This window comes from Felis catus, chromosome X, assembly GCF_018350175.1.
Source record: "Felis catus isolate Fca126 chromosome X, F.catus_Fca126_mat1.0, whole genome shotgun sequence".
In the NCBI taxonomy this organism is placed as follows: Eukaryota; Metazoa; Chordata; class Mammalia; order Carnivora; family Felidae; genus Felis; species Felis catus.
Window position 1 is genome coordinate 18429311 of NC_058386.1, and position 15345 is coordinate 18444655.

The 15345-nt window shown below is 41.6% G+C and overlaps 1 protein-coding gene across 4 annotated transcripts in view; it reads left to right on the forward strand.

Annotated features, from left to right (window-relative positions):
* The window catches only part of PHEX (phosphate regulating endopeptidase homolog X-linked), a 220965-nt gene that overhangs the window by 139634 nt on the left and 65986 nt on the right, over positions 1-15345 (forward strand). For all 4 annotated transcript variants that reach the window (XM_045050691.1, XM_045050690.1, XM_045050693.1 and 1 more), the window contains one exon: positions 10167-10244. In XM_045050691.1, coding sequence (XP_044906626.1) covers positions 10167-10244 — 78 coding nt within the window. The remainder of the gene's footprint in view (positions 1-10166; positions 10245-15345) is intronic.

A 15345-nucleotide genomic window follows, 5' to 3' on the forward strand; every position in this document is an offset into this window, starting at 1 on the left:
GGGTGGCTCAGTCGGTTAAGCATCCGACTTTGGCTCAGGGCATCACTTCACAGTTCGGGGATTCAAGCCCCGCATTGGGCTCTCTGCTGTCAGCACAGAGCCTGCTTCATATCCTCTGTCCCTGCCTCTCTCTGCACCTCCCCCTTCATTCTCTCTCTCAAAAGTAAACAAACATTAAAAAAAAAAAAAGAATAACCACAAGACCCACTCATTTGCAGTGTTGATGAGAGAGTAGGATATGTTTCTTTAAGTTAATCTCCAACTTGGTTTCCATTTAAATAAGTAACTTAATAATTGAAGGAGGATTAAATAGCTGACTAAATTTACCTGAGAAATATTGCGTGTTAGGGACTGGATGTTGCTTGTGTGTTTCTAAGCCCTTTGAATTTTGACATTTGAAAGTGATTTTTAATAATTTCCATGCAGTTTTTCTTCCCCCCCCAGAAGCACATTGATTTTTCCATGGTATTAATTCCTGCTTCTGGTTAATATTTTTATGCTGTCCCTGTTTTAAAATTCAGGTGGTTACCTCAACAAAACATGAAACCTTATGTTGAGTCACGTGTTTATATCTTGATGAAACTGTTCAAAAACTTAACCTTTGACCCTTATCTTCCCCTTGTTATCTTTACTATTAGTTTTGAAAAATCTGTGAAGCTTTTATTGTGAAGAGGTGTTGGCAAACTACTTCTACAAGGACCCAAGTAGTAAATATTTTATAGGCCCTGTGGTTTCTTTTGTGGTTACTCAGCTTGGCAGCTGGAGCTTGAGAATGGACATAGGCCACTAGACAAATAAGCTTGGCTATTGTTGGAGAGGAAAAAGTTTTCCTCTACCCTTTGAGGTCCAGTGTTTGGGGCCTGCGAATTAAACTGCCAAAGACAGATTAGCAAGAAAAAGGACAAAGTTTATTCCCTTAAGTAGGTGGGAGCCCACAGCAAATGTAGCTCAGAGAACCCCATTGAAAATTTGGGGCTTAAATACCATCTTAATGGGAATGGGTTAGGATTTCAAGTGGCAGTAAATGGTGGGAAATGATTGAGCAATATATGGGGGAAACTAATAGAAAGTACAGTTTGTTTTAGTGAGGTCTGTTTATGCAATCTCATCTCTGGTTATAGGAGTCATTTCCTCTGGCATAGAAAGCCTCCCTTGAAGCTTCCATGACAGTGGAATTCTTCTGGAAGGCTGTGCTTTTAAGCAAATAAGGGGAGTGTAGAGAAAGCCTCTTCCTGCATCTATTGATTCTCAAATACCTCCAGTTCAAAAGAATTCTTAGGCCATGGTGGCATATTGTGCACCCCTTCAGCAGATTCCTGTAAAACCATTTACAAAAACAGGTGGTGGACTGGTTTTGGCCTGTGGGCTGTAGTCGCTGACCTGATGTAGAGCCCTGTGTGGGTGACAGAAAAAATTTTCGTGACTTTGGCCCATATAAAAGCCTGGCTACAATATAGGACTGTTCCAGCTCTTGGGCTTTTCACATCTTGGCTATGTCTGGACAAATGGATTTAGCTAATTGAAGCTTAGGATATTCATTTGAGAAGGTTTAGCAGCTGTTGTGTGTTTGCAAAAAGTTTGTTAGCAATTGACTATATGTGATTGAAAGTAATAAAAAGACACTGATTTTTTAAAAAATTGTATGATCTTGTCACTCTTCCTGTTCAGTTTTAAAGGGAGTGTATGAGACTTCCCTCTGTTTTTAAGGTAATATTGCCCCTATCTACCCTCAGGGGGATATGTTGTTTTATGCATTAATCCTTGGATAGTTTTGGGTTCTTAACTCTATCACTGTTACCTGCTCCATTTATTTACTAAGAACATCCAAATTTTTGTTTCTTTAACTCTGTTGGGTGCAGTACTCATCCAAGTGAGGGGACCATCACAAAGACATCCGGGAAATGTTCAGCACCAGTTTGGCTACACTATAGCTTACCCGTGCGTGTGTAGTTTTCCTTTTTCAGACTGGAAAAACTGCCCACCTCCAAGACACATGGAGTTGGAGTTTTCAAAACAAGAGGAGGGATGGATGGAGCTGGTTTGCAATGTGGAATACTTCCTAGAATGTTGTCTGTGTTTCACGAGAAATGGGTATTGTCTGCTCCACTGGGACATGACTCAGGCAGGGTTTAGGATGGAAGAGCCGAAATCTGAGCCTTCCTGGCTTCCAGCTCTTGTAAAATCACAACTGTGACTTGCGCCTATAAAGCCCTCTGATTTAGGGGGGCGCTGAACTTATCTTCCACCCCAGCATGATGCATGAGCCTGTGAACCACACCCAAAAGCAATTTGCAGAATTAAAGTTTTCGAAGACTCCTAATAAATCAGTGCCATTCTTACTGAGAAGATAAAATTTGATTTTTCAGATAAATGCATTGTTATTATTTGTGGGATCCAGATAGCCCCAGAGGATATTAAAGCCTGTTCCCCAGGCTAATTTTCATCAATACCGTCAGCTCTGTTTAGGATAATATCTTCCGCCAAGGCATCTACACTAGTCCATCATTTGTTTGGTATTATGAAAACTGCCATTGTTTTGAAGGATAGTGTAATTCATGTACGGTCTCCTGAACTTTTGGATGCTTAAAGCTCAGAATTTTGATTGATGTTTAATCGTTATTACAGAACTCATCAGAGAGAATGAGGCCTCAGTGTGGTTAAGCCTGACTGAAGCTTTCTTTTTTTTTTTTTTAATGTTTATTTATTTTTGAGAGATACAGAGACAGAATGCAAGTGCGTTAGGGGCAGAGAGAGAGGGAGACACAGAATCCAAAGCAGGATCCAGGCTCCAAGGTGTCAGCACAGAGCCCGACGCGGGGCTCGAACCACGAACCGTGAGATCATGACCTGGGCCGAAGTCAGACACTCAGCCGACTGAGCCACCCAGGTGCCCCCTGACTGAAGCTTTCAAAGCCATTGCAAGCTTAAAAAAATCGTGCTATAAATTGTTTGTAAAAGGGCAATTGATCATCGCGTTCCTTTTTTTTTTTTAAGTTGGTTAAATTTATAAAAAAGAAAAAAAATGTGCTAAGAGACTTAACTAGGAAGCAGAAACACAAAGCTGTTTAATTAAGTGATTAAAGCGATCCCTTTGATGTAATACATGCAAGATGTTTGAGAATTTACCTGACTCTCCAAAACAGCCAAGTCGGTGGGGATTGAAACAAATGAGCTTTCCATCTTGCTTTCTGCCAATCAGCTTAATACTAAGTGGCTTTGAAAATTCAGGAGTAAAGCACCCCTCCTGACCAGTTTTAAATCAGTTTGGTCATCTGTGTCAAAATTAGACAGTGTTTCACTGTCACAGCCAAGTAAAGCAGAATTACGTTCGTTTCTGTTTTTCCCACCAGCACTGTCACGTTGTAGCGTACCTTGTGGAAAATTCTGGGAAGGAGGGGTGACTTATGTGTTTAAATCACATTGTGTTTTAAATTTCTGATGTTCATAGTTTTTCTGAGTTCATCTGTGATAGTTATTCTCTCTCTCTCAATGGAATAATCCTCACTTTATGAACTCTCTGTTGTCTCCACAGGATTAATTGTAATTTTTTAGAGCTCTAGCCCTAAGACTTTAGGGCAAGGAATAAACTCCTAAGCAATTAAGATTTGTCGTATGTACATGTTAGTAATAGCAAAGAGCAAAACAAAATAAAAAGTAGCTAAAAATGCATGCAGATGCACATACCCCCGCCCCCCGCCCGCAGCACTGTTCAGTGTGAATCACTTGGGCGGGCATTGTTGAGCACTTACTGTGTACTAGGCCCCGTGCCACCAATTGAGGCGACTCGATGAACATTCCACTCTTATTGAATTGTCTATGTCAGCCCAGCAAACTACGGCTCTTGAGCTGTGCTTGGCATGCTGCTTATTTCTGTATGGTCTACAAGTTAAGAATGGATTTAACATTTTCAAATGGTTTAAAGAAATCAAAATAAGAATATATCATGATACATAAAAGTTATATGAGATTCAAATTTTAGTGGAACACAGACACAGCCGTTCATCTGTGTGTCATCTACAGCTGCTTTCCTAGGTACAATAGCAGAGTGGAGTAGTTGCAATAAAGACCATATGGCTGGCAAAACTGAGAATATTTACTATCTGATCATTTACGGAAAAAGTTTGCTCGCCCTTGATCTAGGTGATTCAACTTTTCTTTTCCCAGCTCCTTTATTATTCAAATACTTCTTTTCAACTCTCTGTTTTACTGTATTTGTATTAGAAGTAAAATTACCCACATTTTACACATGAGAAACTGAGAGGTTCAGAAAATTAAGTCAGTGCTGTTACTTTGTAGTAGCAGTAATGGCAAGTTGTCATAGAATATTTTTCCTCAGTTCCATTATACAAATACAGTGAGACCATGGATCATTTATATATTTTTATGTTTCGTTAGCCAAGGAAAATCCTGGCCTTAGAGTACTTTATCAATAAGTTATTTGTTGATTGATTGGAATAGCTTATATTAAGACAGTTTTGGTTGTCCTCAGGAATCAATTCCAATGGATTTTAAACATTGCTCCATTTTCCAGAAAGTTCCCTTGGTTCTGACAAAGTCTCTTTTTCCCCTACTTTTTTCCTCCTATGGTAAGATCAGTTAATATGGAAATGTGCCTTGATATTAGCAGCCTTAAATGTCATGTGGCAGACTGTAACCTTTCATATTTTCTGATACTGTTGTTGACATTGGTCAGAGTGGTTTATCAACCAAATTACTCATTATATGAATCAGCATTTATTGTGTGTGCGTCTATCACTTGTTGTGTGCCTGCCATTGTGTTGCATGTGGGGAACACAATGGTGATTACATGGAATAGGCCATTGGCTTAATTTGAGTAGTAGCAGAAAGAAGATTCTCTTAGCTATAAAAGCCTCCTTTATAATTGGATTTATCCCTTTGGTTAATGAAGTACTGTTTTAAATACAGATCTTTCTTCAGGGTTAATACATTAGATTGCTATTAGTCACTCACATTTTATTAAACATTAGTTTGAGGCCTCAGTGACAGCTAATGGATTAGCTGCCTTGAGGGAATAACAGTTTTGATGGATGGTGAGGGAAGGGGAGATGACTTTGGAGCCAGTGCATTGCCAAGGAGAGGCCAGTTTGGGTATGGTCAGGGAGCAAGTGGTATGAACACCCCCAGGACCTGCTAGATGTTGGGAGGAATGGATACAGGAGACAGAAAGGAGAGGGAGGCAGAAACCAGTATGGCAAATACGAAAGGCAACCTTTTTCTTTGATCTTTTCTAGAATTAGCTTTCATAGTGATGCTTGTGTCCATTTTCTAAGGTGTGTGAACAGTGGCCCTCAAAGGAGTCCCCAGACTTTTTTGGAAGTGTGAATAGTCTGGGTTCTCCTGGCTCATGCATAGAGTTTGGCTTTGCTTGGAAAATCTTCCACCATGCTCCAAGAATGTCACGGGCACATCTGTCTCCGCGTTGACTACCGGCTTGCTTCACCAGCCTTTCTCTCTCCCCACTTTGCATGGCCCTCTGAAACTGGACCTCTGATTAAAGAGAGTGACAGTCTTCCTCAGGGGAGTTCAGGCATTTGGTTAAGAGTGTGATCTGGTCTGGCCTTACCTGAAGGACCCTCTAAATAAGCACACAACAATTACTCTAAATCCCTGGAAGAAGTCACGTTTCTACTTTCTGTGTGTAACCTGCAGTTAGCATTTATTCATCGTCTACTCAGGACCAAGGCATAAAAAAGTGCTTTACAGGATGTGTCATTCTGAATCCTTGCAGACAACCCTCTGAAGTAGGCCCTATATTTTTCTCAGACTGCATCTGAGGAAAAGGAGAGCATATTAGGGTTACATTCAGCTGTAGCTAATGGAAAACATGGTATACCATGCCTTAAACAAATAAGGGGTTTACTTTCCTTATGTCATGGAGGAGAAAGGTAGGAAGTTCAGGGCTGATATGCTGGGCTCCAGATGCCATCAACCCGTCATTCCAGCATCTTCAGCATGTAGATCTTCTTCACGTTTCATGCCTTGTGATTACAAGATGGCTGCTCTACTTCTGGCATTGAGTTGGCATTATAGGAAAGAAGAGGAAAAGCTAAAGCAGTGGTTCTCACTTCAGGGCAGTTTTTCCCCTAGGGAATTTTTGGAAATAACCGGAGACAATTTCGGTTGTCCAGACTTGGGGTTGGGTGTTTATACTGGCATCTAGTGCATAGAAGAAGCTGACAACACTGCTAAACATCCTACAGTCTACTGGACACCTTCCACAACAATTATCTGGCTCAAAAATGTCAATAGAGCTGAGATCTAGAAACCCTGGACCAAAGGAAGAAAACACAAACCAGCCAAATCTGTCCTTTTTAAAAATGGACTCCTGGAAGTGGAACACAGCCATTAGCCAGAATCTCATTCCATAGCCAATTCTAGCTGCAAAGGAAGCTAGGTGATACAGCTATTTTTTTGTCATCCTGAACAGAATTGGAGTCTGATACTAAGAGAAGGAAAGTAGAATGGATATTCAGTAGACAACAGGAAGTACTTGCTTCAGAAAAGTAAGAACTTTGCACAAGGTCACAGAGGTGGTGAAGATCAGCAGTGGCTTGAGCCTACTCCATTGAGGAAGGACGTTTGCTGGTCACATGCAGTAGTCCCTTTCCAGAACTTTGTCTGAATAAGGAATGCAAATGCATGCAGTGGTTACAGAAAACTCTGGAGTTTTTGATCAGTCACAATCAGCCTAGGAAATATTCCTTGTCGAACATAATATGCAGTCTGTTACCTATTTATACCACCATTCTCTCAGTATTTGCATTGGGACTTGCCTTTCCTTCTTGTCTTTGTCACCAACCCATGGGGTAACTAATTTCAGGCCTGTCTCACCATACTTTGCCCTTGAGCAAGTCATCAAGCTGTTGGTATTCATTTATCTCATTCATGAAAAGTAAAAAGGTGATGTAATCACTGTTTGCCTTAAAGTGTGTATCAGAGTTCATGCGGGAACATGAATGCCCTTCAAAGTGTATCAAGGAAGAAGATGTATAATACAGGGAATTGGAGGCTTCTGCAACTGTTGGGAAGGCTGGAGAGCAAAGGCCACAATCTCTCAGTGAACTGCTGCCCTCACACAGAAGGGGTCTTCTCAGGAGACTGCCTGGAAGCTGCTGGCACAGCGCTCCCTCTGCCATCCGCAGATGGCTATGTGTCTGCCCATAGCTCCCAATGAAGTGAATAAATAGTGTCTCCTTCTGCCTTTGCAATGTCCTATAAGTTGTTCTCATTGACAGATTCTAACGTGGAGCCATGCCCCATGGGATTTCTGGAGATGGACTTCTGAAGCTTCTCGGAGAAGAATGTAGAATGGGGCGGGGTGGGATGATGTGGAACTGACAACAGACTGTCTGACAGAGGGACCATTGGAGTTTGAATGGAGGCATACATAAAGGGCACATTTTGGAAAGAAGAGCACTCTGTTCAGCTGTTGGCAATGTTGCTACTAGTCTTATTATCTTATTCTATCTATATGTCCTTGGGAGATGAATTACAGATTCTTTGTAGCTCTCTTCTGGCTCTCTTCAAGTCTTGGTATTGCTAAATAAATAATAAAAAAGGATTCAATGACCTGCATGTACAGTGTAGAAGGTAATATATTCTGTGAAGCTCCATAGTGCAGTGGGGGTCCCAGAACGCGAGGTTTGAAAAACAATGCATAATTCATCAGCATGCTCCAGGAAGACCAGTGTTCAGAAAACGATTGTGGATGACCCAGCTTATATATCTCTTCACTTTTGGGGAAACTATCTGGAGCTCTTTATTTGCTCTATGTTACGCAAGTGACTAGTGGCGAGCTCATAAAATGCAACGAGGACTTAAATGCAATGAGGGAAACACTACTACAACAGTCTTGAAACAAGGGAATTTATAGGCATAGGAGGCATTGTGTGGCGTTGGGGGAGAGTTGTAACCTCTAGTTATCTGTTCTCTAGATCACATCAGGCTTTCAGTGTAACTCACAGGTTTTTGAAGGCGGAATTTGATCTGTGCTATATTTGAGGCTGGAACGACAAAATCCATTATGACTGTGTCCTATGGCACTTGTAAAATCCTTCCTGAGTCTTTGAGTTTCAAGTTTCTACTGATATTTAATATTTGAATTATCTCAAGGAAGATAAGGAAAATGTATCATGTTATTCTGTTTATTTCTTGGGTGAGGAAAATTGAAAGGGACTAAAGGTAAAAAACTCATTAGCAAGAGCAGTATGCAAAGGTCACTGGTTTTGCTGTGCTCAAATAAAACCAGTGTGTTTGGGGTTGCCTGGTGTCTAGTGTTGGGTCTTCTGGAGACAAAGCTGGAGATGAGGATTTGGGTGCAAGTGATTTAGGATTTATTCTGCAAGTGCTCCCAAGAGAAACCAGCAAAGGAATAGGGGAAGCCAGCCAGAGAAGGGTGAGAGACAGCCAAGGGTGTGATTTTAGGGGAAGTCTCAAACAGCCTGATTGTTCAGGGGAACTCTGGAGTGCAAATTAGACCTCACAGTTTGTCCCAAATTGAGGCAAAATAGCGGGGCTTTCCTACTCCTGCTACAGCCAGGCATTGGCTGAAGGCTGCTGGGGTAGGTGGGGGGTGGGGATGGGATCCGAAGGTAGATGAACTCCCAGGAAAGAACTTTTTGAGTACAGGCCAGGGGCTCCAGTAGCCCTAGGGCAGGCCTTCTAAGATCTGATGTGCTGGCCACGAAAAGAAAAAGAACATTAGATATGGGGAGGGATGTGGAGAAGCAATAAAAGGGATCCCAGGGGGATCTGGGTAAATCCCTAATTTCTCTTTGAGTAAGCCACTCTGGTTTTTATGAAATCTAGAATCTGGGGAGAGGAGAGAGACATATTTTCACATGGGATTGTAAAGTTTCTCTAGAGCAAGAGTTGGCAAACCTTTTCTACAAAGGGCTGGATAGTAAATGTTTGAGGTTTTGTGGGCCTCAGAGTTTCTGTTCCAGCTACTCAACTCTGCCTCCGTAGTGCAAAAGCAGCCACAGATTATGTGTAAATGAGTGGGTGTGGTTCTGTTCCAATAAAACTTTATAAAAACAGATGGAGGTGGGGTGGGGAAGAGAGGGGACACTAGATTTGGCCCATGGTTTGCCAGTCCCTAATATGCAAGTTCCTTGTATGGGCCCAAGGTGATTTTTCCTCTATTCATTCTCTTTATGCTGCAGAACACAGGGAGTAACTAGTATGTCTATCAAAGGGATGGTTGTGACGCATCTTACGTTAGTTTGGACCCTCTACCTCCAATCTTTCTGGCATTCTGGCCAGCATCATTCTCAGTGTTGCATGGTAATCTTGCTGAAGGGTGATTCCTCTTGTTTTACTCCTGCTAAAAATATTTAGTTCTCTCCTATCTATTGACTTTTTTAAAAAAATGTTTTATTTACTTTTGAGAGAGAAAGAGAGACAGAGCATGAGCAGGGGAGGGGCAGAGAGAGAGAGGGAGAGAGAGAATCCCAAACAGGCTCCCTGACTTAGGGCTTGAACTCACGAACCGTGAGATTGTGAACTGAGCCAAAGTCGGACACCTCACCAACTGAGCCACCTAGCCGCCCCTGTCCTCTCCTGTCTATAAAATAAAATACAGACTCTTCGCATGGCATTCAGGAATCCCTGTGAACTGGCCCAAACCAGTTTTCCTGCATTGGTTACTGCTCTCCCCTCCTAGTACTTTCTAGTCCAGCTACAGCAAGCTACGCCCCCCTCTCTGTGCCATGATCTTCTTTCCTGGGCCCTGTCTTTGCCCCTTTTGTTTGCTCTCCTGGAATGTTCTTCATCTCACTTCTGCATTTTGAAGTCCCAACCATTCTCTAAGGATCAGTTTGGTCACCTACATTAAACCTTTTTCCCATGAGGAATTAGTCTCTGCTCTGGACTTTGATAACAATATTTTCTTTGTTTTAAAACCTGTATTTTATTCTTACTATATATTTGTTTGTTACATTCAGTGTACTGTTAACGTATTGAGGGTAGGGACTGAATTAAAAAAAAAGTAGATTTTTTTTCCTGCGTTTCACAGTGGGTTGTATATAGTGTAGTAGATACTCAGTAAAGAGATTTTCAGATGAAAGTTGCATTCCTACGTTGTGTGATTATTAATGATTTGAGTGCTGAGACTCTGACATCATTTTTTTTTTTCATTTTTATAGGCAAGAGCTGTTTTGGCAAAAGTTGGCTATCCTGAGTTTATAATGAATGATACTTATGTTAATGAAGACCTCAAAGCAGTAAGTGCTAAATATACTGTGTTTTTGTTTTTTTGGCAAGTTTTACTGGCCTTGTGCCTTTCAACTAACCCAAGTCCCAAGCACTTAAACCGGGTAGTGCCAGAAAGCACCAACTTTTGATTCATTCCTTGGCTAGATATGAGCCTTAATATGCCAGGCGTATCACAAGATTTAGAGCAGATTCAAATTAAAGGAAGTGTCAGAAAGAATGCATAGCTGAGTGGGTACCATAAAGCAAATGGACCTGGATTCGGTCTAATTTGATCATAAAGGAAAGAATTAAGCAAATTGAGTATTTTACAATTAGTGAGCATGTTCTAATGTAAAATGCATGATGTTTGTTGTTAAACATTCTTTATGTGCTTCACTCCTATTAAATGACGAGTAATAAATCTGCCTGCTGGGAGTTAACTTCATTAAACTTCATGAGTGTTTTGGCAGATTAAGTGCACATACATATGACTCCATAATTTATTGTGAGTTGGACTGTATATTTGCAGTAAGCTATTGATGGAGGAATAGTAATAATTCTTTTATTTTCTGATATTTTGGGACATGTATTTTCCAGTAGATATATTCACCACAGGGCTTTCTAATCACAACCAGTGTTACTTCCTTTCCTGTAAATAGTTCTGATAAAGAACTTTTCTTCCTCACAAAACCCCCTATTTTTACCACTTACTAGATTTTCTTGAAAAAGTAGTTTTTTAGTTTGTTAAATAAGTAAGGTTCTGAGGTACAGGTCTTTCCTGAAATTGTAGTTTGACAAGTCACATATCTAGAAGAAGTCCTAGCTTTGTAGATGAACATCAGACTTTTATAAGCTTATTCAGAAGTGAGAGAAAGCTTTAATGATAAAGTTTCCCCATTGGGCTCCAAGATGTGGCCTTCCAAAGCATATTGATCCAGTTGCTATGCAGGAAAATACATATGCTTCAGCCCGTCTTATACATTGTTTTGATGCTGAATGGTCTCACTATTACTATGATAATTAAAAATATTGCTCCACCTGACACATTCCTGTACATTATATTTTAAGCTCCACAGTGATCCTATGAAGTAGATGGTGTTTATCCCCATTTTGCAGAAAAGGACGTAGAGCCTCAAAGATGTTCAGTGATTTCCTCAGTGTTCTACGGGGAATCCGAGCCTGGACTGACATATGGGCCCAGAAAGCTCTGCAAGGTCCTGGTCAGGCACCTGCACTGGAGGAAGAGTTGTGGGTTTGAAGAATCAATGGGAGCTCCTTCCCAGAGCTGGTTGGGAAGGGGGAAGAATATGGGGGGGGGTGTCATATTGTCTAGGGGTTAAGAGCACAGGCCTTGGAGTGATTCTGCCTTTTCTACTTATTAGTTGTTTGATCTTGTGCAGCTTTGGTTAGCTTCCCTTTGGTTATTGGCTGTGGGTTTGCAAGCTTCTCAGAAGCTTCCTGGGGTAATCCGAAACCAGGCCCCATGCTCAGCGGGTGGGGAGTGAAGGAAGAGGCAGGCCACTCCAGGTTGGTAGGTGGTAGTTTAATAAGCCAAGGGGCTTACATACTAGGGCAGCAAGACGAGTGCATCCCTGCACCTGCTCGCCAAATCTTAAAAGTTTATATAGAGGCTATAAGTAGGTTCAGTCATGTATACTGTGTAGGTGTTCTCAACACCTCATCACTATCTCAAGGCCGTGTCCTTGGAGCCGCCTCTGGGAGCGGGGAAAGGCAAGTGGAACTCACATTCCAAGGACAAGTATACAAATGTAAAAGCACCTTGCATAATGTTCTGCTGCATAAGTAGGTTCCCTGTGAGGGGTAGCTATTACTTTGTGGGTCAGAATGAGAACTGTCACTGCTGAGAAGAGCATCACCAGGGCACAAAACTCCTTAGGAAGAGAGCCTGAGTGAGACTGGCAACTATTCCAAGTCAAAGATGTAGATGAGACGGTGTGAGAGGCATTTTGGTGTAGTGGTTAGGAACGCAGGCCCTGGAATCAAAGTGCCTGGAGTTAAATCCCTGGTCTGCCATTTACTAGCTGTGTGGCCTAGGGTAGCTTATATAACCTCTCTGTGCCTCAGATTGCTCATATTAAAATGGCGATGACAGTAATAATCCCTCCCTTACACGGCTGCTGTGAAGATCAGGTAAGTTAACATATTTAGAATATTTAAAACCTACCCTGGCACACAGTAAGCACAATATAAGTGTTAGTTAGGACATCTTTAATATGTAGTTATGATAGGTTATTTTGGTGTGGAAAATTCATTATGAATTGACTTGTGCGGTATCCAGGTGCCTCAAATTGATTTAAAAGGCTATACAGATGGAACAGTCTCAAGCTTTAAGCAAATAAGATAGCATCAAGGGCCCACTGTCCATATTGAGTTGATCAACTTTTGTTGGCAGTCTGCTGTTGTCTAAGGTGAGTGCCCAAAATGTAAGTACTCACCGAATGCAGAGAGTGCTTGCACTGAATCCAGATGCCAGACAGGATGCACTGTTCGGTATGTTTCCTTGTTTCTCTAGGGTCTGAACTGAAGCCATTACACACCAAGATGTTAAGCGCTTTTGTCAAGAAATGGCTTTCGTCTGACTCATTGCCGGAGTAGACACAGTTGAACTCAAGAGATGCTAACAGTTTAAAAAATGGGCAGTGAGAAAACATCCAGATAGTGAAATAAAAATACGTCTGTGTTCAGAAATGGATAGAAGAAATGAATAACCCCCAACCTGAAACTAGGTAAAGGATGCTAGATGTGATAGTAATAGTGTCACCGAGGTAATAGCTGGCGTACAGTGAGGCTGTGTTTTCAGGTCTGGGAAACATGTAGGTAAGGGCTACTCTAGGGCCTGTGAGAAATTTTTGGTAATACAAGCTCCGAGTGTTGAGAGGCTGTTGGGAATGAAAAACAGCTTACTTCATTTGACGCAAGCAAAGATACGATTCATCAGGCAGAAAGGCAAAAGGAAAGAGCATAGAGATTAGGTAATGGATCCGATGAAGGTCAAGGAGAAAGGTTGAAGTCTGAAGTTGGGCTCATGTGGAGGTAAGAGCAAATGGAAAAGAACTTAGAGGCAAATGTAAAGAATTAGAGGAAAAAAATTTTTCCCTCTGTGAGTTGACAAGGTAAACTGAGATACCCAGCAAAGTATTTCTGGACACTGCTCGTAATTTAGTCTTTGCAAAGAGCAGGAGATGCCCTTTGTGTGAATCCCGAGTAGCATGCGGGAAAACCTACTAGTTAGCTTAAACATGTAGGTGTAGGTCCATTTTCAAATTAGCCTCACAAAGTGTGCTTTCATTGATCCTTGATGAAAACAGACTCAAGAGCAAGTTGGCGTCAGTTGTGGAAGGGTTGGCGCATTAGCCTATTAGCCAGGAAAGCCACAACCACACTAGGCATTTCAGAGTGAGGGGAATTAATAGGAAGAGGGGCTGAAGATTCTTCCAGCATCATCATAAGAAACAGGAGAGAGAATGAAAGAGAACAAACACAGCAGCTTTTCACCTCCTGCCACCTGCTGATTTCCCCCAGTGCCTCCTATTGGCAGGAAGCCAACTGGCACTCGGGCCTGGGAAATAGAGTTTTCAGATTCCCAGCCCCAGCATTATAGAACAGAATAAGCTGAGACACAGTAGGTAAATAGTCGGCCCCACTAGGCATTTCACTCATTCTTGTGAAAGCCAATGGAGAATTAGAGTAAGGGCTAAAGTCAGAGTCCCAGCTGGCCTCTATTTACTTAGGAGAATTGGATCTAGGTAATTTTTTCAGAGGAGATCAGGTTTTCTGGTGAGTGATAAACACACACATACATAAACATATAAACACACATATAGAGATATACAGATGTGTGAACCCACACAATATTCTCTGGGGGTGGGTCTTGGTCTTCTCTAGCCAGTGGAGCATGTGTGTGTGTGTGTTTGTCAGTGACAGAGAGTGCTACTGCTGCTATGCAAGAGTGAGGTGATATTTAGGTGACATGCTCCAGAAAAACAGGGTGTAAATAATTCTATACAGTAGATAAAGAAACAAAACATTGTCCTGAGTTCTTGCAAGTTACCTCTGGCCACCATGGCCCTGAAGAACCAAGAATTGCCACTGGAGGGCAGTGCCCTGGTGTCTGCTAACCTTCCAGCTAGCCTTCCTTAACTCCCACACACTGGCCTCCATCTTGAGTATTCCCCTGGCAAGAGCAGGCCATGACCTCCTCTTTCCCCCAGTGGAGGCTACAGGGTATCTGGTTCCATGTGGTTCCTGGCTGATGTGCTAGCTGGCGATCCTGAGAGTCACCCATATGTGGCTGCTTTTGGGAACTCCATCATCCACAGTATTCCATATATGTAAGTTTAACATTTTGAACATTATCTCTATGTATGTATGTACGTATGTATACACACATAACACTTACGGACAAAGCCATCTAAATGCAGCAATCTTGCATATTACTGTGCCATAACTAAGGGAAAATGTAAGTATGAAATCTGAATTTCGTTAAGGTTTTAGAAAATTCTGTGGATGCCTAGCATAAAACCTTTCTTACAGACACTTGGATATATCTGAGTATCTTTACATGGATTTAACTTAAGTGTTGTAGAATCTGTACATCCTATTGGCTTGTGTAGTGTCTTATCAACATGTACTTATCCTACAGGGAAGCTGATCACATTTCCTTGTTCTGCCCTTCCTACATGTTCCTCACCCTTGAGGTGTGGTAATAGCTTTATCTCTTTATCCCTTAAGTCTGTGATACTTGATGCTTGGCATCCAGGATAGGATTTCCAAGAAGAGAAATTCACATTCCCCTGAATTTTCGGATCTGGATGGCTGTTCCTAGGAAATGACATGAGAGCCCCAAATAGTTTCCCAAAGATCACTCAGTTGAAAAGTCAGATGTAATTGATTGAAAATCATTATCAGCTTGACCTATGTTTTCACCAGTAACAGGACAGGAGGCTTTTGAAACAATTAGTGTCCCTTTCAGAGTTTAAACATTATTTTTGAAGAGTATAGGTGGCTTTACAATGTTTATGTGCATTCATTGTTGTTGCTGCTATCTCTGCAAGTGAAAATTTCCCAGTGGTTGCTGGGTTTCATAGTTTTTTTTCCCTTTCATTGAAG